The sequence below is a fragment of the Mustela lutreola genome, chromosome 3, assembly GCF_030435805.1.
Source record: "Mustela lutreola isolate mMusLut2 chromosome 3, mMusLut2.pri, whole genome shotgun sequence".
NCBI classification, from domain to species: domain Eukaryota; kingdom Metazoa; phylum Chordata; class Mammalia; order Carnivora; family Mustelidae; genus Mustela; species Mustela lutreola.
Window position 1 is genome coordinate 61022268 of NC_081292.1, and position 26824 is coordinate 61049091.

At 39.5% G+C, this 26824-nt stretch overlaps 1 protein-coding gene across 1 annotated transcript in view; it reads right to left on the reverse strand.

Moving 5' to 3' along the window:
- Positions 1-26824, reverse strand: part of KCNB2 (potassium voltage-gated channel subfamily B member 2) — a 397071-nt gene that overhangs the window by 341360 nt on the left and 28887 nt on the right. Inside the window, exon 2 of the mRNA XM_059166232.1 lies at positions 26100-26782. Coding sequence (XP_059022215.1) covers positions 26100-26678 — 579 coding nt within the window. The 5' untranslated portion in view covers positions 26679-26782. The remainder of the gene's footprint in view (positions 1-26099; positions 26783-26824) is intronic.

The window sequence follows — 26824 nt, forward strand, 5'->3', positions numbered from 1 at the left end:
AGGGTGTTCTGCTCAACAGTCACTGAGGGACCCTGGCCCACAGAAGACCCATCTCAACACACATTTCCATATCTACTGAGACAGGAAAAAAGAAATGTGCAAACTACACACTGAATCTTAAAGTACCGACTCAGAAGTGACACACACTTTAATAGTCCCAGTTCATTGGCTAGTGCAAGTCATATAGCCATGAGACCTGAAAGCCATAGTTGTGAATAGCACTAAGGACAACCACAATTTTAGGCAGAACTTGCATCCAGAAACGAACCCCATAACTTAATTTACATACCAAATTATATTACATATACTAAATATATATATATGCATTTATATATTTATATTTGAGTGTGATGTTAGTGTAAGAAAAAGATAAGTCATTCTCAAACTCAGCATCAATGCGAGCACTCTATTATACTTAACTCTGTTTTCTCTCTTTAAGAGTGAAGAAGAAAAATCACAAAGTCATTCTTAACCCAAGTATGCATTTCATAATTTTCTTACCATGAAACTAAGAGAGAAGACAACTTTTGGGTAAAATTACAAATCAGAAGGTTTCTACGTATCAGACCATGAGGCAGATGAATAATCCATTGAATCTTTCATTTTGGCTCACTAGAGCCTAAATATATCCAGTACTTGAGCAGATGGACATAGCATAATTCAATAATAATGTGAATCTCTAAAGCCAAAATGTAAATTTCTTATGCTTTAAGTTTTAGATGTATACTTTGATGTAGCTAAATATTCATTTCAAGAGATTATCTAGCTCTTAGTTACATAAGCTTATATAAGATTATTCTCAGTGATACTATTCTTATAATTCAAAAGGCTAACATTATAATTGGAAAAGCTTTACATAAAATAATAACCAAAATAATTTTATCTCACTAAACATCTACTGAGGGTCTACTAAGCCCCACAGCACCCACAAGGCATCCAAAGTTGAATGAAATAGAACTATGATCTTCAATCCTTTGATAGTCTGGTTTAATTATCCTACTGTGAATTTTTTTCTAATGTGTGTAAGAATCTTATCATTCTTGCATCTTCTCCTTAAAATCTTGCAACTTCATGTCCGTGCAGACAGGAAAATTTGAGGAGGAAAAGGAATTGGAGTAAGAAAGAGAAATGTAACTCCTGACCTGTCTCTTCACTGATGACTATACATATGATAGGATTCGATAGTTTTGCCATTAGGATTACTAGAATAAATATTTTCTACTTTCACAATAGGTAACACATTTAATTTCTACTGCATTTCTGAGTAAGCTTCCAAAGAAGCTTAATCTATGTGCCCATCAACTTCCAACTCTCCTCCAACTATCAAGATATTTTCTGTTGATTTATATACTTGGAAAGAGACATTTTGGTTCCAAACTCACTAGTGACCCATTGGATGCCCTGAAAGGGACAGATCAGTATTGGGCTATAGAAATCTGTGCTTATGGGGGTCACTGGATCTGAAGCTACTCAGAGCTTTCAGAGACCTAGAAAACCTCTGAATGCCTATGAAACTAGCTCACCTGAATATAAAATATCCCAGCATTGGGAAAGTATGCTTAGAAAGTACTATGGTTAGAAGAGATTTTTCAAAGAAATTAACTGAACAAAAGGTGTTTCCACGTGAAAAGGGCAAAAGGATACTTAAAAGTTGAGTGAAACATTTTCCCTTTTCCCGCTCCCAAGATGTAACGTATACCTATAAAAGGTGTCGTCTTCATTTTTTAAAAAAAATGCACCATAAATCTGAATCAGAAACAAAGGTTTTAGCTACCATAAATAGATGAAAGAGCAGTAGCTATGGGCACACGACGCTCAGCTGCGATTTTTAACTTTTGTTTTTGTTTTCTTTGAGTGTGCAGTGACAAATACACCCCCTGAGAAACTGAAGACAAAATCTCAGGGTCTTTTCTTGGTCCTAACACTCACAGGAAATGGAAACGTGCCGTTTCTAGGACTCAATGGAATGCACTTATCTTGTGTTCATAGCATATGGTTCACTTTCATTACGCATTTAAAAAAAAAAAAAAAAACTAACTAATTGCTAGCGTTACCTCTTGCAAACTGTGAGAAAAACACTACAAGATTAAAAAGGAATCATTTGACCCAAATCAACCTGAAGTGTCGCCTTATTCCAGTCCTTGCTATGCTAACATGAAAGCCCATTATACTCTGGTAGAAATTTATTTCTGAAAGGATTCATATTTCACGGGCCATGTGGTGTGTATGTCATATGATATGCTGGTTACTATGGTGAAAAATGAGCTTTTCTTTGAAAAGAAGTAACTTTGCCCTTTTGCTCAATGGTATTAGCTCTATTCTGATTCCAGTGTTCTTCCAGAGAAGAGGTTAAAAAAACAAAAAACAAAAATAAAGAAACAATGTAGCTGGAAAATGAAGAGAACCATCTCAGGAAGACATCTCCATTATTTTTTTTTTTTATGATTAATGTATTTATTCACCTGAAAGAGAGACAAAAAGTGGAGAAGGTCAGAGGGAGAGGGAGAAGCAGACCCCCCACTGATCAGGGTGCCCCACAATTTGGGGTGGGGGACAGAGAGCAGCTTGGTCCCAGCACCTGGGATCAGGACCTGAGCTGAAGACAGAGGCTCAATGGCTCAATGGAATGAGCCACCCAGGGGCCCCAGACACCTCCCTTCTCCTATTGCTTTTGGATTTTGTGAAATTCGAATTACAAAGAAGATAGATGGTGTACATATACGTTAATTGTACCACGTGGTATTTAAAACAGAGATAATTCTGAGGTGATTCAATTACCTACAGTTAAAGTTGCTATAAAATTTTGAAGAGTAAAATGAATGACTCTTGGTGTTCATGGCTCCACATGGAATTGAACCCAGGGATTCTCAGTTCTATCACTCACAACACCTCCTTTGAGAAACATCATTTTGGTGGTCTCATTTGCTATATTAAAATGAAATTCATGGATAATTGAGCTTACCTACTCACTCACTTTTTTAAAAAAATCATTGTAAGAATCTAGCTGTAATATAAAAGAGAGAAAAGGAAATGAATTTATAATAAAGTAATCTGTATTTTCATAATGTAAATTCTCAGGTTGGACAACTGGAACAGAACCTCCCCATGCCTGCTCTTCACTGTATAAACACCACGAAAGCACTGTGGAATCTACAAATGTGTGTTCCTAGTGCCTCAAATACCATGAGCATTGTTGCTACTGATGATGGGATTTCAGAAATGTCAAACAACTGTAAAAATCAGAATGAAGTAAGTGCACTTGTTTTTAGATGTACACTTCTACTAGGTCCCTGAGAAAGACACTACGGATGAAAACTGTATTTATAAACACATCAACAGAGTTAGGTTCTAGGTTCAGATGATCAGACAGCCTTCCCAAACCTATCAGTTCTTCCTTGGTGGGGGGTGGGGGCATGCGGAGATGGCTTTGTGAATGGCAGAAGACCCCTGCCCCTATTTAACTAAGCACCAACAGCACCACAATCATTGAGACAACCTCCCCCTATGCATATGTCGCCTTAGGGAGAGGAGTCACCCCCATTAAGAACTAATGTCCTGACTCATATATTAAAAAGGAAGTTTATGATAAAAAGCTAGATATCTATTTTATAGGTTTCTCCATACCACAGACTTTGACTTAAAGCAGACAACAGACGCCAGCCAAAATTACAAATAAGCCTTCTAAGAGATTCAACTTAATTGATTTATTTGCCATCATCCATGTCCTATGTTCTGAGGGAGTAGCGATCTACACTCATACATTCAGGGATCCCCTAACACTGCCGTGGCCTGAGTAAGCAATGGCTGGTGCTGACCCTAGTTGACTGCTCAGTTTAGCTAGTCCTCCTTTGTAGTGTTGGGTGTCCTCTTCTTGTTGGTATGGACTCTGCATATTTTCACACTTCCTCCTGAGTAGAGCAGAATGCCGAGTGAGGCAGTACAGAGAATCTGGAAGCAGACTTTGGGCTCAGACCCAGCTTGGCCAACAGCCCTGTGACTCAGGGCATGATTCCATCTGTAAAATGGGATGAAAAAATACCAGTATCTTCAGTTTGTTGTGTAGACTAAGTGAATTATTCCATTAAAGTGCTTAGAACAGGGGAGCCTGGGTGGCTCAGCCGGTTAAGTGTCTGCCTTTGGCTCAGGTCATGATCTTGGGGTCCTGGGATCGAGCCCTGCATTGGGCTCCCTGCTCAGCAGGGAGTCTGCTTCTCCCTCTAGCGCTCTCTCTCTGTCTCTCAAATAAATAAATAAAATCTTTAAAGAAAAAAAAAGTGCTTAGAACAGTGTCTGGTGCAGAGCAGGTGCTCACTAAGCACTAGCTGTTACTGTTGGCCCCACAGTCCAAAGAAATGGAGATAAATGATATTCAAGAGTCTCTTTAAGGCGAAGAATCTTCCGAGAGGGTCTCAGATACTGCAGACTGGAAGAAAACCTAGAAATGTAAAATCATAAATGCTAAAGCATGTAACTGCAATAATGTATGAGAAAGAAGTTTCAGGTTTCAAAGATACAAGCATGTTTCAAGGAGCCAGTTCTGTTCTCATCCAGCAACCAGGAAAATAGCTTTTCAGTAAAAATGTTCCACAAAAATAGCGCCCACAGAGCATAACATTAACCTTTTTCTTGTATATGGGTAGATGTTTAAATCTATTCTCTTTCAGGTTTTAAATGATTCACTTTATTTTTAAAAAAAAGTTTTATTTGAGTAGAGTTGACACATGATGTTATGTTAGTTTCAGGTGCACAACACAGTGATTCAACATTTCTCTACAGTATGCCGTGCTCCCCACAAGTGTAGCTGCCATCTGTCACCCTACAATGCTATTACAATATCATTGACTATATTCCCCATGTTGTGGCTTTTCTTCCCATGACTTATTCATTCCACAAAGCTGTAGTAATCCAAACAGTATGGTACTGGCACAAAAACAGACCCCTAGATCAATGGAACAGACTAGAGAACCCAGAAATAAATGCACGCTAATAGGGTCAATTAATCTATGACAAGGGAGGCAAGAATACACAAGGGGAAAAGACAGTCTCCTTAATTATATGAACCATTTTGGTAAAGTTAACTCTGGCTCTAGCTGATACACACATGCTCACTGAAAAGTCATATTCAATCCTATTTTCTTAATGTGATCAAAGTATACCACTCATAAGTTTCATCCTGTTTTGAAGTTTACATTTGCAACATTTATACTAAACGCAGCATCAGCATATTTCAACGTAACAAAATCATCCATTCATTTTTTTGACTGAGCCCCTGTACACAGAGCACTGACGATGTTCTTGTTATTTAGGAGGAGTGGGAAATAATGAACTAGGAGAGATAATCCCGGTCTTCAACGAGGTCTCTTGAGGCAGACAAGCTGACCCACATGGATTGCCAGTCAGTGTGCAAAACAGTGTGACTCTAGCACACATGGGGTAAAGCTGCCCTATTTCAGCTGTGCTGATAAGCCGTGTGCAAGGGTACAAAGTCAAGTTTTTTAATTTCTTCCCTATCTGGTCTGTACATACTGCATGTATTCCAGTCAAACACCACCAACAACAAAGAACTGTTTCTTTCTTGACAACAGTGTGCTGGTAGCAAGTACTCAAAGAGAAAATTCCAGATTTTGTCTTTACTTTCCATAGGTCATATTTTAATAAAGAACTCCAGGATGCTAACCGCAGATTGAGAGTCCCTAGCCACTTCTGAGAGAGGATCGTGTATGTTACCTATTCTGTAGACTGTGAGGTTGATACTTCCTGACGGCTTGAAAATTAAATAAGTAACCACCAGAAGTGTCCCCAGCTCTAGAAGTCAAAGTGGTTTCAAATAAATGTGATGTGGTCAGATTTTTGACTGCAGTCTGCCTTCTTTATCCAAGGATCGTGTATACGGTCTTTGCAGCCGAGGCGATCAGAGTCACTCAAACGAGGACCTGAAGTTTGGAAATGCCCCGAGATTTATTTCTTAACCTCTCAGAGCTTTAGATTTTCATCCTCCAAAGTAGGAATAAGAGCACCCAACATGTAGAATTACTGTGTGGCTGAAATAGGACAATGGGACAAGTATGATGGCAGATAATTAATGTTCATCTCCTTCCTAGACTTCTCACATTTCTGCATTATCACTGTGCTCTTCAATTTGCTTGGTTCCTTTCTATGAAGACTTTTTTTTAAACTAAGTGCAAAAATTCCAAAACGCTCAACACATTTGTTTCAAAGATGATATCGCTTGATACATTTTATTATCTTTTTTGACGAACTAGTTAAATTACCTGGAGCTTATATATAAAAAGAGGAATCCTAATTTAAGTAGCACCTGGAACTCTTCCTCCACGATTAAAAAAAAAAAAAAAGTGGCTACAAACTGAATCTTGCCATCCTCAGAGAGAGTCCCTCAAAGTAGAATGGAACTAGTGATGGGTTCTGCATTGATCCCATGTCCCAAACAGTCCCCCAGTTAATTTTGTAAAAGCTTTTCTGATCTGCAGTAAGGAGGTAGGAGGCAGAAATGCAGGGCTTTGTTCTGCTAAGCCTAGTGGCCATTTGTTCTCTGGCCCAGTGGCCATTTCTTCTGCTCCACATGGAGAAATATCAGTATGGCACTTTTCAGGGACTGCTGGTGGGCTAATGAGAGGCCACTTAGAGTGACAGAGAACATATGAAATGACAATTAATTGTTGGAAGAGAGCTGAGTAGATAGAAATGCCATACCCTTTAAAATGTTTCAAATGACTGTCTTTAAACTGCGGTTTCCTGGGGTGCCTGGGTGGCTCAGTGGTTTAAGCCGCTGCCTTCGGCTCAGGTCATGATCTCAGGGTGCTGGGATCGAGTTCTGCATCGGGCTCTCTGCTCAGCGGGGAGCCTGCTTCCCTCTGTCTCTCTCTGTCTGCCTCTCCATCTACTTGTGATTTCTCTCTGTCAAATAAATAAATAAATAAAATCTTTTAAAAAAAAAAATTGCGGTTTCCTTTCTTTTTTGAAAATGTAGATTTAAAAAAACATCAAATGACAAATTCAAACAAATGTCAGCTGGCATTATTTGGCTAAAATAAGGTATTTTCCAAACCTGCTTGGAAAAACCCAGTGGGTATCTGTTACAAGAAATCATGGTCTATCATAAGCATGTATATATCAAGTCTAAGTTTCTTTTTCTTTTTCTTTTTTTTCTTTTTTGCCATCTATGTAACTTGTTTTTAAAGAAAACATTCCAAAACAAAGCATTTACTGATCACATACTTTTTCACACCACACCGTAACACGACTTTGAATATTAGAGAGAAAGGGAAATGGGAAACAGGAGTTGAGCCTTCACACAATTTAAGATCTAACTGGGGTTATGAACACATATCCACAGAGAGCTCAAGAAGAAACAGATAACTAAATGCATAATGATCTCTTAAAACAAAATGTAATCTATTTAGGTGTTATGAACAATTCCTACAGAATTACTTGCAACTTTTATCCCTGTTACTTGAGAGCTGTTCACAAAGCTTGACGGTATCTTTTGCCTCCACATGGCCACTTGACCAAAGACAGAAACTATAACAACAACAACAACAACAATAAATCCCCTTGTTTAGTGCTTTCCTTTTATCACGTATTCTGCAAAGCCAGAACAGGTATGAAGGCACTTAATCCTCAGAAAGACCCAGTGAGCCAGGACTCTGAGCATCCCCATGTTCCAGATGAGGGGCGGGAGGCACAGGTGCTTGCCTGCATGAATGCCTAGCGTGCCCCTGAGTCTCCAAGCCATGAGTGGCAAAGGGGAGGCTCCAGAGGCCCCTTTTCACCACCTCATGTTCCTTCTACTAGTCTGGGGTAGGGGAGCCAAGAGAGATGGGCGGAGAGAAAGGAGCAAAGGCTTTTGTGGCTCCAATAGCTCCAGATCAGGGCTCCTGATGGCTGTTTTTGTGAAAAGTGAGTAACCACAAAGGAACACTGAAGTGTGTTCCATGATTTTAAATACTCAAATGTATAAGACCATGCCTTTTTCATACAGTAGGAATAGCATTATTTTAGTTGCTCAAGATTACACAGATATGGGGCACCTGGGTGGCTCAGTCGTTGGGCGTCTGTCTTTGGCTTGGGTCGTGATCCCAGGATCCTGGGATCGAGCTCCACATCGGGCTCCCTGCTTGGTGGGAGGCCTGCTTCTTCCTCTTTCACTCCCCCCTGCTTGCATTCCTGCTCTCTCTCTCTGTCAAATAAATAAATAAATAAAATATTAAAAAAAAAAAAAAGATTACACAGATATGTGCTGTGGCTATCTAGAGAGATAGTTCATGATCCCCATGCAGGGGTGTGGCGGAGGGGTTGGGGGAAAGAGGGTGGGGTTATGTGGCTTAGAACATTGTCATTAGGTGGAGCTTTGGAGGATAATCTCAATCTGGTCTAAATTCCAAAAAGAAATTTTTTCTCACTTCCTGTAAACTATTCTTGCCACTTATAATTGATGAAATATTATAAATATATGTATTTATATACATGAACATAAATATGCATTTATTTATCTACAGCAAAGGTAAAACAAGAAAAAGGGTATTGTCCATTGGTACTGAATTAGCTCTGGGGAGCTGAGGGGAGAGAGGGCATGTAGAAGTGTCAGCACTGAGCATGCTCTAAGCACCAGAGCCCAGCAAGGTTTATGGCATTTCCTTGACTCTGAATTTGCCTGCTCTCATAGTTCCTAATGTTTACCTGCACCTGGATTTGTCTTTTTTTCTTTTTTAAACTTGTCTTTATTGATCTTCTCTTATTGACTTTTTAAAAAAGCAACCCTCTTTTGATGCCCCTAAAAAGGTATCTGGATGTGTCTGTGCTTAGTTTTATTTTTTCCTAAAGGCTCCTTTTTTTAGATAGCACTAAACAAGTTAATTAATTATAAGGATTGCTTAAGACAAATCTACCACTACTAGCATCCTTAACTGGTTTATTCTTATGAAAGAGCTTTGTTTTTGTTTTTGAGATACTCTATTCTCTGGTGAAACCTAAGTTTTGACAGATAGCAACTTTTCTCTATAATTTTAAAAAAATGGGTAACGAGTTTAATACCCTAGTTTTAAGATAAAAGACACAAAATATAAGTATTCTGGATGATATTTTGTTGGATAAATAACATACTCATTCACCCTACACAATTTTAGTATTTAATGTGATTCAGTCTCTCTCCAGAATTCTTATGATAGGCCCCAAGTGGCTTCATTTCTTCCCCTCGCTGAGTTCTACTTTCAACACAGGATTTGGACTGAGCCTGTTACACTGTGAGTCAGGTCACTGCTGCTCAGAGGTCACCCCTGGCTCCCATTCTCTCTCAGGGAAAAGCTGAAGAAGCCCCGGGAAGAGGTAATGGGACCTTCAGGATCTGGTCTCCCTTTTTGTGTCTGACCACATGTCCTACAGTGCTCCTCCAGGTTCACTGCCTTGCAGCCTCCCTGCAGGACAGCAGCACCTCCACCCCAAAAATTTCTCCCAACATCGGTACAGGTTCCCTGAAGGACAAACAAAGCCCCCCAGGTGGAGAGCCACACCGCCAGCCATGCATCTCCCACTGCTGGACCCCTCTCCTCAGACGTCACAAGACTTCCTCACCTCTTCCGCACCTTCCTCAGAGAGATTTCCAACAAAGCCTTCCCTGGAAACTCTTTTTCAAATGAAACCACCCACCCCAGACATACCCTAACCCTGTTTCTTGCTGTTTTCCTCCATATCGGTGACTACTTATGTGTCTGTTATATAATTATTCATTTACTTTTAATCCGTCTCCTCCCTAGAGAATATAAATTCCACGGCAGCAGTAGGTTGTGTCTACTCTGTTCGACACAGGATCCCCAGCGCCTAAGACAGAGCCTGGTACTCTGTAAGTATTTGTTCACTAAGTGAATTGTAATCTGAACCCCTATCCACACAGTTCTTTCCTTTCCAATGGACCTACTCAGTAAAGGACCATAAATCCTGCTTGCAAAGTCCAGATTTCAAGTAATTTTATTCTTTGTATTTTATTTTTTTCTTGTTTGCTTTAGCATTAAGAATGCTTAAAGCCTGTTGCCCTCCTCTACCATTTGTACCGGGCACTTGTGTCATGACTATTTTATATACTAATCTCCCCAGTTCAGTTTCCTCTTTATTTTTCTGCCCATATTTCCTTTCCATCTTTTATCCATCCATCCATCCATCCAACCATCCATCATCTCTTCAGGTTAGCTTCCTGTTTAGTCTATCTTTCCCTTTAGTCTATTTATCTATCTGTCTATCTACCTCTCTACCCATAATCCATTCAGTCATTTATCATCCTGTCATGTTATATATCCCTGCAAGATCCATTGAATAATTTAGGGGAAGTGAGATCTAGCAATACCCATCCTTAATCAAGAAAATGATTTTTCAAAATGCTAATCTCAATTTAAAAATCTGATATTTTGATTTTGAGAGAATGTTTATTATTTACTGTAGAGCTACACATCAGAAAACAAGTGTTGTGTTAAATACCTGCCTCGATCTTAAATTCAGAAAATGTGGTTCTTTGTGGAAAACTAGTAATTAAAAAACTATTTATCCTGTATTTGTAATAATATTCTAAAGACTCCTGGGGCACCTGGGTGGCTCAGTGAGTTAAATCTCTGCCTTCGGCTTGGGTCATGGTCTTAGGGTCCCAGGATTGGGCCCCACATCAGGCTCTCTGCCTACTTGTGATCCCTCTCTCTGTCAAATAAATAAATAAAATCTTTTTAAAAAATAATAATCTTCTAAAGACTCCTGAGTTATTATAGCATTTCTAACAAACCTGAGTGTCTTTGAGGTTCAGCATGGAAAATTTTATGGCTGAAACTACATTTACTTTGAATCCAATTTTTCCTGAGCCAAATAATCATTTGCAATCAAACATATTACTGTTAATGCATCATAATGACAAGGGATTTAGAAGGTCAATGATCTGTGTTCAATTTCATACTAACAGATACTTAGATAAGAAAGATGAGCCAATGAGCCCAACCGGAAAGCACAAACTGATAGTCTGATCACTTCCCTCTCTCAGGGCAAAGACACTGTTTGTGAACAAGAATAGAGTTATTTATAGCTGCTCAACTTCCAGACAGTTATATTAGTATCAGTGATTAACACAAAGGAAACCATCAGGAGAAGAGCAATGAATGCAAATGTTACTCTGTAATCAAACTTTGGAATGGTCAGTTCCTTCTTTTTATTTTCATTGTTTTCACCAAGATCCATTTCCCCAAAATAAGGTTTTTAAGATTTAAATTTTAATATGTATTCCAGGTTCCAGTTCTAAGGTATCATTATCATGAAAATCTGGACAAACCAACACACATCAATTTAATTAGCTACTTTTAAGGAGTTTGGTTCTAAAGATGAGATGAATAACTTGTTACCTATACAGACATTAGCTTCACGGTCTAATAAAATTCAAAGTGCAACAGAAGAATACCAAATACTTATGGGGAAAAAAATCCTCTTGGCAATAGTTCAAAATGAATTATTTTGAGGAGGTTCCTGGGTGGCTCAGTTGGTTAAGCGTTGGACTCTTGGTTTCAGCTCAGGTCACGATCTCAATGGACTCTCATCAGCAGTCTGCTTGTCCCTCTCCTTCTGTTCCTACCCCCTGCTCGTGTTCTCACATTCTCTCTCAAATAAATGAATAATTAAAATCTTTTAAAAAAATGATTTCTTTGGGTGCCTGGGTGGCTCAGTCAGTTAAGTATCTGCCTTCAGCTCAGGTCATGCTCCTGGAGTCCTGGGATTGAGCCCCACACTGGGCTCCCTGCTTAGCAGGGAGTCTGCTTCTCCCTCTCCCCTCTACCTCTGCCCCGACTCATGCTCTCCCTCTTCCTCTCTCTTTCAAATATGTAAAATCTAAATAAATAAATAAACAAATTGATTAATTAATTAATCATTTTGAGTAATAATGGTAATAATAATTGTAACACTAATACATAAAATATTCTGGGTGTGCTTTTATGCCAGCCATTTAGCTTACTAGCTCATTTACTCCTCATAATAACTGCATTAGGTACAAATGAGTATCCTCTCCACTCTCCACTGAGAAGCCAAGCCATCCCTCCATCACAAATTTGTCTTACCCCTGAGCCTATGCTCCTCACCACTGTGTTGCCCCACCTACCCAACAGCTTCCCGCCAGCAAGGAATAGTTATGGGCCCACATGTCACCCACCTATGACCTTCCTTGGGAATCCAGACTCTCAGGCGGGCACTGACTCTCAGCTGTGTCAGTACATGGTCCTCCCTGACATTCCCAACCCAATTCCTTATACTGACAATTTCCCTAGTGCCCTGGAAAGGCACTCTAATCCCTTTCTTCACTCTAAGTTTATGCTTTCCTCCTTCTTCTCGAAATATTTTTTTTTTCTATTTCTATTTGGTTTCCTCTGACTTACAAACCTTTCCCTACCTGTTAAAAATTCACATTATTAGATCCTGCCTCTGAAATTCTAAATGTCATAAAAAATGGAAGATGACTTAATTTTGTGGTATTAAGAACATTTTCTGATCATTTTATATCTATCAGTTTTGTTTCTCATAAAGTCTTATGATCTCTTTAAAGATTGCTTTCCCCAGGTCAGTGCAAAAATAATTAGAACAGCAGAACTCAAAACATACTTCAACTTGACAGTTTCCTTTTGCAGTGAAATAGAAATAATTAAATTATAAAACCTACTAAAAACTTAAAAACTGAGATATGATAAGGTCAAAATATTTAATAAATGAAAATGATTTTACTCTTAGCAGCTACCTCATTAAAATTCTTAGAAGACACATATGCAGCTTAGAGGCTTCTTATATACAAAGCAGTTCCTTAAACAATAATTGCATGGGAAATTTTAAAATGGGTTGATTAAGGTTCTTTCTGAAAAACCCACCCAAACGAGAAAAATCAAGCAGGAAAACCCCAGCAGTCTGAAATACCAGAATAATATTTGAAAATACCTGATGTCCAAGTTGCATGCTGATAACAAGCAATATTGAGCTTAAAAAAGAACACCTAATTTCTATTTAAAAATAAACAAACTCAAACTACAAAGTTTTCAGAAAATACCGTTTTGGATTACAATAGAAGTCAGTTCCCCTAAGCTGAAACCATTATGATTCTTTTAGCTTTTGTAGTAAAAATAGATTCCTGATCTCCCTTTTTCACATTATGCCATTAAGAATTTATTTTTTCAGACTCTCTTCATATTCCTACAAAAAAGACACCATATTGGAGCTCTGTCTTGATTCAGATCTTGGGTTTATCCATCTTTATGACTTTTTCTGAGTAATGGGATAACTCCACTTGGGGCCAAAGGTCCTCCAAAGGTTGGGTACTTGAATGTAAAGAAATGATCTATCCATCTTCTAGAGGGTATAGAAGGACCGCATACGCCCTAGGGGCCAGACAAAGCCCTTACCCTGCTCCAATTCATACACAGCTTCCAGTCCATACACAGGCTACATTTTACCTCTAACAAGAGTTCCCAGAACCTGCAGTTCAAATAAAATGAGCAATCTTAGCAAAGCAAAGCATCCGAAAGCTTGCCTTTCAGCAGCACCTGACGCCTTTCTCTGCATAAACTCTGTGGCATACAGAGCAGCCTACACGCTATTCTAGATGGAGAATTTATACAATGTAAAAATGGAAAACCCACATCTATGGCTCTTCGCCTATTTCAAAAACATAAAACCGTTTCAAACGGGTAAGATATCCAGCCTTCTTAAACTGCCTAAAACAAACCCTGCATTATTCTGGTATTATCACTGGGATGTGATACTCAACCTCTAGCTGTGTTATTCAGTTTTTACAGAGAAATTGAAATACTGTGAAACATTTGGTCCTACTGGTATTTCTACCCTTTGGTGCCATTTGGTGGCAGGTAGTACTGTTTGGTATGTGCCAGGAACTGTTATAGGTGTCAGTAACTGAAAATGAAGAGACATGGTCTGATCCCTCAAGAATGACAACGTAGCTGGGGAAATGGGCCCAGCACAGACTCTCTCGATCACAAGTATGAGGGAAACCCTTGGGAAAAGTAGAGGAGGGAGATTCAGATGACATCATGGAAGAGGGACATAAGAGCTGAGACATAAGGAAGGGCAGAAAAGGGGTAAAGGGGACCCTAAGTCAGGGAACTGTGGTGGCTACAGAGCCATGGTGTCAGCTGTGTGCAGGTATGGCCAAAGCCAGTTTACAAGTCGTCCCTAGGCAAATGACAGAAAGGATGACCCCTCTGGATGAAGGTAGCCCTGTACGAGCACTGCTTGTTGAACACAGGGTGTCATCTGTCTAGAGAAGAGCCCCACCTTCACAGAAAGTAATAGTCTGGAATAACGGGGCCATTATGTACGGGGAGTGGCAAGGCATGTGGTTGGATAGGTAGGTCGGGAAGAGTCTTCAATGCAAGGCTCAGGAGTTCGAACTAGACTGCAGGCAAGGGGAAATCACTGGGGTTTAGAGTTCAGAAGTAACCCAATCGTGTTTTGAAAGGCAATTCTGCTGGCTACATGGAGAATCGATTAGAACTGGCAGGGAAATGAAGTGAGCAAGTTTGGTTCGCGATATTGCTTCTACCCAAGTATGAGGTGGTCAAGGCCTCGCCTATGGCAATGGATCCAATGCTCCCAAGGAGGGGAAAAAGAATGGGATAAGTCAAGGCAAAAGCAGTCGCAACAGGGACAAAGTATAGATTTAATGGGAAATGGAGGGTTCAGCGGTTGACATCAGAGTTCCCGATTCCCAAGGGAAAGCAGTTTCATCCACGTGCTGAGCTCAAGATGGGGGATATTTAGGCTGGAATTTATGATAGCTCGTTGTCCTGCAGGATAGCGAGGGGGTACAGTAGTAAGATGACTTTTAGTTGTAAACCAAAGTCTTCAATGAATATTGGATAGTGATGGGAATAATGTACAGTGATGAGAAAGGAGCGATAAATGCAACTAGACGGGAAGAAGAATTACAGGGAAATGCTGGTAGATGGGATACAAGTTCCAATATGCCACTTAGCAGAGGACAAGAGACATGAATTTGATCTGCATAATGGGATAAATGACATTTTTACCATAGGATTGATATAAAGTGGTAATAGGCAAACTACGGCTCAAGGGCCAAATCCCGCCTGCTGCCAAGCTTTACTGGAACCCAGCGATGTTTGTTGGTTTACCTGTTGGCTATGGTTGCTTTCACACTACACCAGCAGAGTTGAGTAACTGTGACAGGGACTGAAAATATTCACTATCTGGCCCTTTACAGAAAATGTTGGCTGACCTCTGGTCAATGTCCAAAACCCCTGAGTTCAGTGTATATGACACACAGCCGAGGCTCAATATAATTTTTTCCCTTTCTGCTCTTTGAGGAATGTCACACTAATTATGGGAGGGACAAGAAAAATGTGGCCTTCACTTCATGACTCTGGGCTTCAGGGAGCAAGGTTCATTTTTTCCAGGTTGTGAAGGAAGCATATTGTTAGAAGAGAACTGGTCTCAAAAGAAGAAGACAGGGTAAGTGTTGCAAGAACTCTCTGATGCTATCAGGAAGTTAAACTACCTCACAGAGGACTTTGAAAACAGAAGCTAATCTAGCCTTGTAAAAACCATCTGCTACTGTATCAGGTATCAATTAACCAGTCTCTTCCCCCAGAATTAAATTTGTGCTCAAAACAGAAGGCTCTGGGGATACTGACAACTATTATGAGGGAGTGAAAAGAAAAACCAGCTTAATTTTAACAGCCAGAGCTTGTGAATTAAGCAAGGGTATAGGATGGGTAAAGAATCAGATTCTTTCAAATAGGGAGGAAAAGCGCTATTTAGATACTGATTTTAAACAGTCTAGAAGAAAAAGTTTACCTACTCTTCGGCTCTACTGCTTTGAGATAAGGAAAAGCAAATGGTTGTTTGTAAGTTAAAGACAAAATGAAGTCTGGATTTTTTTTCAGGTTAATCAACCTTCTCTAATTTGGAAACTTCACTACATTCAATTTCACTGAAAGTTAAGTAGACATCACCTCATGAAATATTTAAAACAGGGCTTTAAAAAAGGTGAAATCCAACTGAAGCCTAAGAAATTAAATGGAAAATTAAAATTGTTCATGTACAGCATGGTGACTACAGTTAATAATACTGTATTGTATACTTCAAAGTTGCTAAGAGAATAGATCTTAGAACTTCTCATCACAAGAAGAAGAATTTTTTGTAACTATGTTCGATAATGGATATTAACTAGACTTACTGCGGCAGTCCTCTTGCAATATATGTAAATATCAAATCATTATGCTGTATGTCTGAAACTAATGTGATGTTCTATGTCAATTACACCTTAATAAAAAAATAATAACAATAAAAAGTTGTTCTAGGAAGTATAACTAAGACAACCCCTGAGGAGGGGGGGGTTTAAGGGGACTGGCAGAGCTGTGCGTGAAGTGAGGAGCAGGACAGGTTTTGCATTCCTTAAAAACAGCAGAGACCTGTCATCTAACCTCCAGACTCTACTTTAGATGTGTGCATCAAAGTGCAGCAGAAAAGAAAAAGTTCAGTGCTTTGGCTTATCCCGGAAAACTTAACAAAGATAGGGAAACACAGAACCCAAAACAATTTTTTCCACTAAAATATAACATTTCTTCCCTCAAACACATACATGTACCTCATAAATTGTTAAAATATGCCTATCAAAACAGTCTGCTACCCTTTCAGCTACCCTCATGTATAACCTATACACAAAACTTTGAAAAAAAAAAAAAAGAGTTCAGTGATTAGCACTTTGTAATCACTCTGTAATTTAAAATATTTATAATGGCTCATGAGCTAGAGTTTGAAAAATAAAGTCCAGTGCTTTAAAAAGATTTTTGCTTTGAATTTTAATATTGCTCATAATGCAATTACTTTACTTACATAATACAATAATTTTCACACCTGCAGAATTCACTTAGGAAATATAATAAAATGTGCTAGATTTTTTACACAGTAAATATGTAATAGCAAGTTCACATTATACTGGATTCTAGCCTACTATTTCATATTTCCTTTCATTGCATTTGTAGGTCATTGCATCTGTAGTATAGCAAATTATCACCTTTGAAAAAACAGAATTGCCTAACAATGTTTTTCTCCCTCTGAACTAAAAGCTACACTGAAATGGAACAGGTTGCTCACCTTAAGGATGCTATGCAAGGCCTCCTGTTAGTTTCCCAAAGTGAAAATTTCCAATGTATTAATGAAACACACTTATTTTTCATCATACAAATATGTTGCTATACTTCATAGATGGTGGCACTGAGTTACTTTTCCATCCAACCAAATTCTGGTTGAAACCATATGCTTGGACACCACTGTAAAAGTTACACAGTTCTAAAAGATAGGTGTGACTCTAAGATGTAAATTAAAATTTGACTGTTTAAGAGAAAAAATCTAATTCAAAGAACAAATATAGTTAAGAATTTAATTTAGATGATACCAGCTAAGACAACTGCATTTCAATATCCAAAATTGTACTCTAGGTTTTATGTTAATTAGTGACAAAACAATGACTGGAAGCCTGGGAGTTTTTTCACTCATGTGCAAATATCCTGAGGTTCCTTTCAGGGAAGGATGCCATAACCGAGCAGCCTCATTCTGAGCTGTGTAGGGAATACGTGGCTGTCCTTGGCAGTGTTGTGGCATAGGCTAGAGAAGCTATTTAAAGTGGCATTCAACACTTGTGGTTGTGTCAAGAGTGACTCAATGGGACATAAGTAAAAGCGTGAAATCCAGGGTGGCAATGACCTCTAGCATCCTGAAACAAAATCCTAGGAGACTAATGAAATTTCTTCCAGCTATTCTTAGACCATTAGAGCACTTTCCATGGACTTCATGCCTGATCAGTTATCACAAGAGCTGTATTCTGAATAGGTGTCTTACTCGGATGACAAAGTTGCATCTACCTTAAATTACCAAATATGGGTGGAATTTTATTGGATTTTTGTGCAGGTGGATTTTTATAATATAATACGCTATAGTGGAGAGGCGGCAGTGTGTATAAATAACATGCACCTCTCTCCTTCACACACACACACACACACACACACACCTAGTTCAGGTACACCTCAGTGAGGGCTGATACTACCTGGTTCACCCACCCAAGATGTGCAAACATCACTACAAACATTAGCTGGATTATATACTTCAGGTTTCTGTTCTTAGTAATATCCAGAGTTCTTTCACTTAGCGCTTTATCAAAATATTATGATTTAAGGGGAAAAATACATTTGCTTCATGCATCAGCAAAATGTAGACACAGCCAAAACTAAATAATACATAGGTGAGAAATTGGAAATAGTTCGGATGTTAGCTTTTAGTGCCTCCTGGAAAGGTTTGGGAGGGATGAGAGCAAATGTCTTCCTCTTCCACTATTCCAACCAGAGGTCATTGCCACCCTGTCTCTGTGCCAGTCACTGTACTTCTTTGTTCCCAGTGGGATGCTCTGTGTCTAGGTTCTTGATTCTAGCTTGGTCACATCTGTGTATCAAGGTTGACATTGCAATTACAGAGAAATCTCCATCTCCTCAAGTTCTTCAAAGTTCTGATTGTAAATTATAGAGTCATCATCAACTCTGTTCCAAGAGATGTGGGGAAAGAGTGAGTTGGGTAGGGCTGAACGCTGCTGATAGATACAGGAAGTGCAGCTTGTAGAATATGCCCACTGTCTTGGCCTGGAGACTCCTTTGTCCTTCTTTGGTCCACTGCTGAGGCAGAAAAAGGTTTAAAGACCAGGCTATTGGAGGGAAAGAAGAATTTCCAGGCTGACTGCTACCTTAAAAAGCTTTGTCACTCTTGGAATACCTAAATAGGATATTTTTAATGAGGAATGTGTCCTGAGAGTTTCGCAAAGCTCTACTGTACCATATAATCTCCCCTATAAAATACAGGAACATTTAATATGAGTTGGTATATGTAACAATGAAGAGAAAAAAACCAAATGGGGTTAGGCTAGTGCTCAGTGGCCAGCTAAACTCACTCTCTAACAAAGTCAACCAGCTCCAACAAACCAACCTGATACAATACGGCATTCAGATTTAGGCCTTTTCACATTATAGATTATTGAATGTCATGGAACAATGGGGTTGTTGTCAAATAGAAGAAAACCACCAATGCTAAATCAATGCCAAAACCAAAAAATCTACTGTAATCTATGGTTACTTCATGAATTATACATCAGCAGCTGAAGGGTTTTTTTTCTATGTAATCATGCTTTGATCAATTTTTATTCCAGTAATTCTTTCAGAATCAACTTTGTTGATCATTTTGAAAGTATCTTTCTTCATTAGAAAGGTCAGTTCACAGTGATAGAGCTCAGATAAGGACATTTAAAGTATTAGTCAAATCCTTCTAGAGTCTTCCAAGTGGAAAGTGTTAAATATTGTGACCATTCCTTCATAATACTTATGCTCACCTAAAATAGTACAACATTCACTTTGTAAAGTCTCTCACTTGAAATAAAGAAAACAAATCTGTTAATAACCAAAGCAGTGTAGATGAATTTTCAAAACCAGAATATTTAAATACTCCCAATGTCTGTTTTGTGATAACATTAGATAATGTAGAAAGAATGCCTTGGTTTTGTTTTGTTTTTTTTTTTTAACATTGAAAATGATAATTACTTATTGAAATTTAAAAACCAAGCTTGAAAGGAATCCAAAAATCTTACTCTAATATTAATGAAAACCAATGATTTTTCAAAAGAGATGGAAAAAGTGCTTGAAAATTAAGACAAGCCTTCCTCAAATGGAACAAAAAAGCAAAGAGGAAAAGTGCATGATTCTTGGATAATTTCTTTTTTTCAAAAACATTCCCATGTAAGGTAATCATTTATCATCCAAACTGGGACACTTTTTAAGAGTGAAAAAAGATGCTGTTAATAATTAGCCTCAGACAAAAGGCTTTAACCAGGGCATTCTCAGTAAAAGCAGGACCCATGGCACCCTAGGTAAGAGAATGTGTGATGTGAGCTTTTTATCAATTTCCTCCTCTGTTCTCACCATTCTCTCCCTGATCAAATGAGGTCAAGTGGACAAAAAGTGGTGCAGTTTCAGGGCAGCCTTTCGTGGAAAACAGAGGAGCATGGATCTCAAAATAGGACCACTAGAACTAAGGAACGGAATATTTGAAACATTTTAATCAAAACTCAACATTTTCTATCTTATCTTTCCTTTTTTTTTTTTAACGCCTAATTTATTCCAGGCTTTCAACCATTTAGTCTGCATGAATTCTGTATTTTAGAAATAAAAAAAAAAAAAAAACCACATATCTCCAATCTAAACCTCTCTCTACAGACCGGCCAAGTTCTTTTAAGGACCTCTGAACTCTTATGCCATATTATTGGAAGAGCACAAACCTCATCCGTACAGCTGGGCTGCAGAAAGGAAAGGGAAAGAAGAAGAAACAGTAAATGATACAGAAATGACATGACTGGTATGTTAATTAGGCCCCTGGCAATCCTAGATTAGAACTCAGGGATTGCATAGGTTCCACCAAGGCACCAAGAGGTGCACTGATGTAGGGCGATTTCCATGTGCACTCACAATGCATCAGTCCGTTTGGGGGCCCATTGATGGTTCTGATGGCTGCTGTTGTTGTTTATCACTGAGACAGTCCTCGGAAAGCTCAACTCAGAGCTACGTACAGGCACAGCTGTTTCCCCGACTGTGTGTGTGAGTGCCTATGTATACATACATAGTCGTCAGCTTCCCTCTCTATCTATAATTTCTCTTTATGCCACTGGCTTTTATGAAAGACCCACACTAGAACCTGTTTTCACTAACTGAAAGAAACAGAAATAGGATTTTCACTTCTATGAAATGATAACTGCTCCTTTGCTTTATGTCATTTTAGCTTACAAAGGATTTCCTAGGAATGCTCTATTTTCAGATAATGGGGGAACCTGTACATGTGTATACACACACACACAAATACACAACATGCGAAAGTTCTGTTCTTAGACTATAAGGAAATAATTGGTGGCTCTGTTACAATATATTTCTTTTTTTTTTTTTTTTCATCCAAAGCATTAGAATAAGTGAACTTATACACTGGAAATAGAATGAAAATGTTATGCACTCTTTCCCCCTTTTTGAGTACACAGGAGTTTTTCTTTTACTTGGATTTATTTTCTTTTCACTATTTCTGTGACTTGAGTTGCCCACACTCTAACTGAGTTGGAAGGCTGAGCGTGGTTCTCAGGGAGTTATCACCGATAGGGCAACTAAACAGGAACCATCCCCTGAGACACAGTTTGGACCTCTGGCTCTCTCCAGAGAGCTATAGTCCCAGTGGCAGACTCCATACATCTGTTCCTACGATACAGGCCTCTCTCTTGACCCAAAATTGTCTAAGGTCTGCCGACCTTCCCATGCTTGCTTTAGGTGTTGTGCTGCGCCCCGCCAATGGGCCAGTGGGGACGGTCATGTGGGTGTTTGCAGGCAATGAGCTGCAGGCAGGTCTCCTTCCCACGACTGTATGCATTCTCCATGGGATCAATGTCACTGTCAGTGGGAGAAAATTGGTTCTTGAGGGGAAGGGTGAAAAAATCTTAGATGTTACAATGGTCTGTAGCTCTCCAAGCTCCACCCTCGTGACAAAATCTTATTCCTTAGTATTTAGTTTCTCTCTTTAGGGAGAATTTAAATTTAACTTAATTTTTCTCCTTAGGGGGCCATTAATGAAAAAATGTTGAGAAGTAATTCTCTAGTCCATGATCTTCCCTTTCCTGAGGGAAGGCAGTAGAGGGAGGGAGAAAGGGAGAGAGGGAGGAGGAGAGGAGGAGGAGAGAATGGGGAAAAGCCTAAGAGGATGAGGGAGGAATCCGTAGGTAAGAAAGTGATGGCTGTGGATACCTAGGAGAAGCGGGAAGGGAAGCTGACAAGAAGCAGTGCCCCACCCTCCACCCTGGACCATGCCCAACAGGGTTGCTGTGTGGTTCTCACTGTATGGGTTCAGATGAACAGAGAAGTCTTTCTGCAGCCTTATATTGTTCTTATCAAATAAGGGCTAAAGTCTAGCCTCCTGACCTGACACTTGAGACGGGCCCATTGGCCAGCATTGTCCCCGAACACCATATCCCTGTCTGTGCCCAGGCTGAGGCTTGCCTCAGGAGGCTAAGCCCTCTCCTAAGTGGCTTTGCCTGAAGACACAGTTGATGTCCTTTGTCCTTGACCTTCTTTAGAGATCTAAAGTGAAGGCACCCTCTAGTACTGAGCCTCTTTCCTTTCAGCTCTCAGGAAGACCCTGCTCCTTATTGGTTGCTGGTTGTCATTTCATCACAAAGAAAGACAATCCCATGTGCCATAGGATCTGCTTCCCTTAAAGGCTTTCAAACACCTCTTAGAGTGAAGTTATCTATAATGCAAAATTTAAAGGCAAACAGCTACTGCGGTCCCTTTGGGAAAAGGCCCAAGAAAAGGGAGAAAAAATATTTCTAAGCCAGAGGCTGACTAAATTGCCCAGGGCTGGAAGAGATACAGGATCAAGTGTAATTCCAATTCACTGCCCAGGAAACTGGCAGCCAGTTAAGCCCATCTTCTCCCCTTGCACATTCCTATGAAAGGCATGCCAGAAGCAGCAATTCCATGTCATGGTAACCCAGAGCTCTGGGCCAGCCCTCCTGTAGGCGCACTTGGTGGGCCCCACACTCACAAATTGCCTCAGATGTCAACTTTGTATGTTATCTCTACGTGAGGGTATACAGACAGTCACCAACATAAACTAACAAGACTGAAAGAACCCAAAGTCCATCATACAGATATAAACTCGTGTCATGTTACCAGATCGTACTGCATCACAGAAAACTATGAAAGAACACTTTCTATTAGCCCTCTTATTTTTTTGTGAAAAGCACAATTATATTTCATGTTCTTCTGTGTATGTGTAAAAATGTTAATTTGTGAAATATTGGCAGTGAAAATATACCTGTTTAAATTCTGTTTTGGTATTTTTTTCAGTTGTTTATATACTACAAAGTTCAATTAATAGAAGTGACACCAAGAAGCATGTTCTGTAAGAGCCAAGTTGTTATTTTCAGGGTCATACCCAAGGACAAAACACAAAAGGTCGAGGGGCCTTGTAATAATTTTGTGTATCATAGTCGATGCACATAGCTTAGGCTGAATGACTGTTACTGAATTGATTATTGGGTATTTATTCCATGTCACTGAATAGATATTTTAACCTCTTGTGGAATACTTGATAGAAAAGGTCAAGTTTTTCCTTCTATGCTAGGGATTTGGCGAGTAAACTCCTAACTTCAAACTTCATTTCAGAAATATTCAATAAATTATCAAAGACAGAAAAATGAAAAGGGAAGAAAACAAATGGTTTTAAGGATATGAAATTCCTTAAAAGCTAAGAAAATATATTTTAAATTCTTGAGAGAAGGGAGTGTTTTTCTACATGTCCACTTTAATGTGTATTGCCCACACAGAGCATTCTGTATATGTTCAACTCAACTACCCAACTGAGTAAGCTATCATTGCAGAGGCAAGGTAAACAGATATTCTCCTCCAAAGATATCTCACCTTCTAAGCAAGTTAGGGAAAAACACACAGATTCCAAGCATTCCAACACAAGAGCTTCATAGCATAAGTAGGATCCTGATGTACCCATAACCCAAATAGTGAGGGCTAGAGTATGATCCTACTACAGTTTTAGCAAAACAGATTGTTCCTAAGTTGTAAAAATACTATTCACACATAACACTCACTACATCAAGAATTATTCTAGAGAAGTGTATCAGAAAGCCACTGATTTCTGTACATTGACTTAACAAGTTCTATGATTCCAGAAGAGTACAGGAAAAGGTAGTGATTTATATAAGACATCATACTGAGCTGTTTTCAAAAGGTTCCAAACCTCAGACAAATGAACAATACTTTCACTAAACTACCATATAATCAAATGTAAATAATTTTTATTATATCTCACCATTCAAACAGAGAAGAAAATGTAGATCTTGAAATAAACAGATACCAATCCCCTATGAAAATTTAGTAAGTAAAGAATCTACTTAGGTTGGCAAAGATTCACTTGGCTTGATTAATAATTTGGAAACATATTTATTATTTATAACTACATTAAAATTTCCAAAACCAATGTTCTGAGCTGCTGGGTATAATTTGTAGGTAGATCTTTTATCCGTACATACATAATTTGAAGCGAGTTCCAATAATCTATCTGACATGCAGGTGTATAGAACAGAGTACTGTAATAGGCCGTTATTAAATTCTAAAATTTCTATTAAATTTTACATTCTAAAACTCGATTAAATTCTAAAATTTAGAGATTCAGTGAACTCCCTCATCTGGGAAGCCAGGTTATTGACCGTATTCTATCCTCAAGGGAAATGCTTCAGAAAAACAAATGTATATACCTTCAAATCTTTTCTATAACAGTACTTAATTTTAGGTATGTGTTAATAACACTGTTATAAGCAAATAAGCCATATTAACCTTCACATTTCCTTTGGTTTAGCTGCTGATTTTTGCATTTGTGGCTGACACCCTTTGGAACATCTGATGGAACAATGACTTACACCACAGTTGCCTAAAGGTCTGGAAGAGTTCATTTAGCATCCAAAACACTCCTTTATATCCAGAGTTTATCTCCTTTATCTTTAGAATGCACTCTATACTTTCAGCAGTGACTCAAATATGTAACTTAATGCTTGACACTGCAATGAGCAGTAACCTTTCTCAACCCAAACCCACAAGTGTAGCACATTTCTGTCTTTCCTATGGATAAAGAGAAGTAAACATTATTCATAACAATAAAAAGGCCTAGTGGAAATCTTTCCATTTGCTACAAGATGTGCATTTCCTCATTATGTACAACAGAGACATATTTTATTCCACCGACTTCCATGTTCTGGTCACAAAGTAAAATGCCTTTAGAAGTCACCAGGATGCAACACTAGGCATATCAAACAGGGCAGAAGCAGTTTTACGACCCGTCTGCCTTCAGTTGATTGTTTACACAATTTACATGTTGTAAATTATCAGATACGACCTTAATTTCCAATCAAAAGGCACATATGGTCTATTACATTTCCATCATCTTCACTGTTCTTTAAGAAAGAACCACTGGAAAACTTCAAAGCAATTTAAAGAATTCACATGGTGACATGTTTTTCTGCTATTTTTCTTTTCTCTATTCCATATTCCACTTTCATCTAATATGCACAAAATACCAACACGAAGCCTCTGCAGTTCAAGACGACTCTCGACATCGTGTTCACAATTCATATTGCAATACAAAAGTAAATATATGGGATGAAAAATCAGTTTGAGCTAACCCTCAAAGTTGTAAATAAAATTAGATAAACAGCATCGTGTTGTTGAATTAAATGCTACAAATCGTGGCAAAACAAACTTACTCTGAGATTGAGATGTATGCAGGCACAATGGAAACATGAATTTACCTTGATGGTAAGCAACCACGATGAGCTCTGAGGCAGGGTAATACGTCAATTGTGGAAAAAAACTCCGATGCACCCACAGTCAGAAACACCACCATCAGAGCAGACCTCACAAGGGAGGTAAATGGATGCTCTGTGGACATTGACTCGCTCCTTACACAGCTAAAGGAGATGGCCCTTTTCTCAGGCGTGGGGCCTAGTAGCCCCCTGAGCTACACAAGGTCACACTTCACTCTCTCTTTCACTGATCCTCTGGAGAACCAGGCCAGGAGGCACCTCCTCTGTCCTCAAGGACAGACCTTACCTCTATCCAGGAAGGAGCCCAGGCCCCAGCCTTCTGCAGGACCCCAGCTAGCGCTCTCCGCAAATTCCAGCCACCGCTAGCACGCAGCGCCACTGCCACCAGAACCCTTCCAGACTCTGTTGCCCAGGCCTGTTCTGACCCAGTATCGATAGTTAAGACAGAGTAAGCCATTGCGAGCCATTTCACAAAAAGAATAACTCAGACTACATCAGCTTTTGGAAAGTGTTTCTCACCCAGCAGGCACATTCTGTACTGTCTTACCAGAACATCTCAAAAGAGGACAATCATGCTCACTGGAAGGTAAGCAACCCCTTTTCTGACCGCACACCAAGGAAAGCAACACTCTGCTTTTCATACCTTTGCAGCCACGGACGAGTTAGGTTTCTCCAGCAAGTCCCAGAGCTTCTTCCGCTTCTCCGGGCAGCAGGTGTTATCAAACTCTTCTCCCTCCCGCTCTCGCATGGTCTCGGCCTCCCGCCTCAGTTCTTCGTTCATCTGCTCCTTCTTCTGATGATACCTGGCTTGGCAGCAGGACTCCAGGTAGATCTCGTCAATGCCCCAGTAATCAAGCTCTTGGCCAAATGAGAGCGCGCACATTTCTTCCATCATATGGAGTTTGCCCGTCCGGTAGAAGTTTAAAATGGAAGTGAAGGCCCCCGGGTGCCGGTCAAAGAAATACTCGTTCTCGCTGAGGTTGTAGTCATCACACACCTCCAGGAGGCTCTCGTGCGTGTTGCAGTCCCGGAGCTTCCCCAAGCGCGTCCGGGGCAGCCGGTCCAACGTTCTCCACAAGACTTCGTGGTTGAGGCCCCCCACATTGATTTTAACCCTCCGTGAGCATGTCTTGCTCCTAATGATGTCCACAGGTTCTGGTGGAAGGGACAGTGTCGATCTTGAAGTCTTCCTGTTTAAGCCAGGGGGGACCTTTTCTGCCATTTTGAACTGGACAAAGCCACAGAGCCAGGCTCCTCAAAAGAATGAGCTGTGGGAGTGTCAGCTGAAGTGATAGCCTTCTGAGGCAGGCATTTCCACCAACACAACTGGAGAAAGAAGGAACAACAATCACTTGGTTACTTCCACTT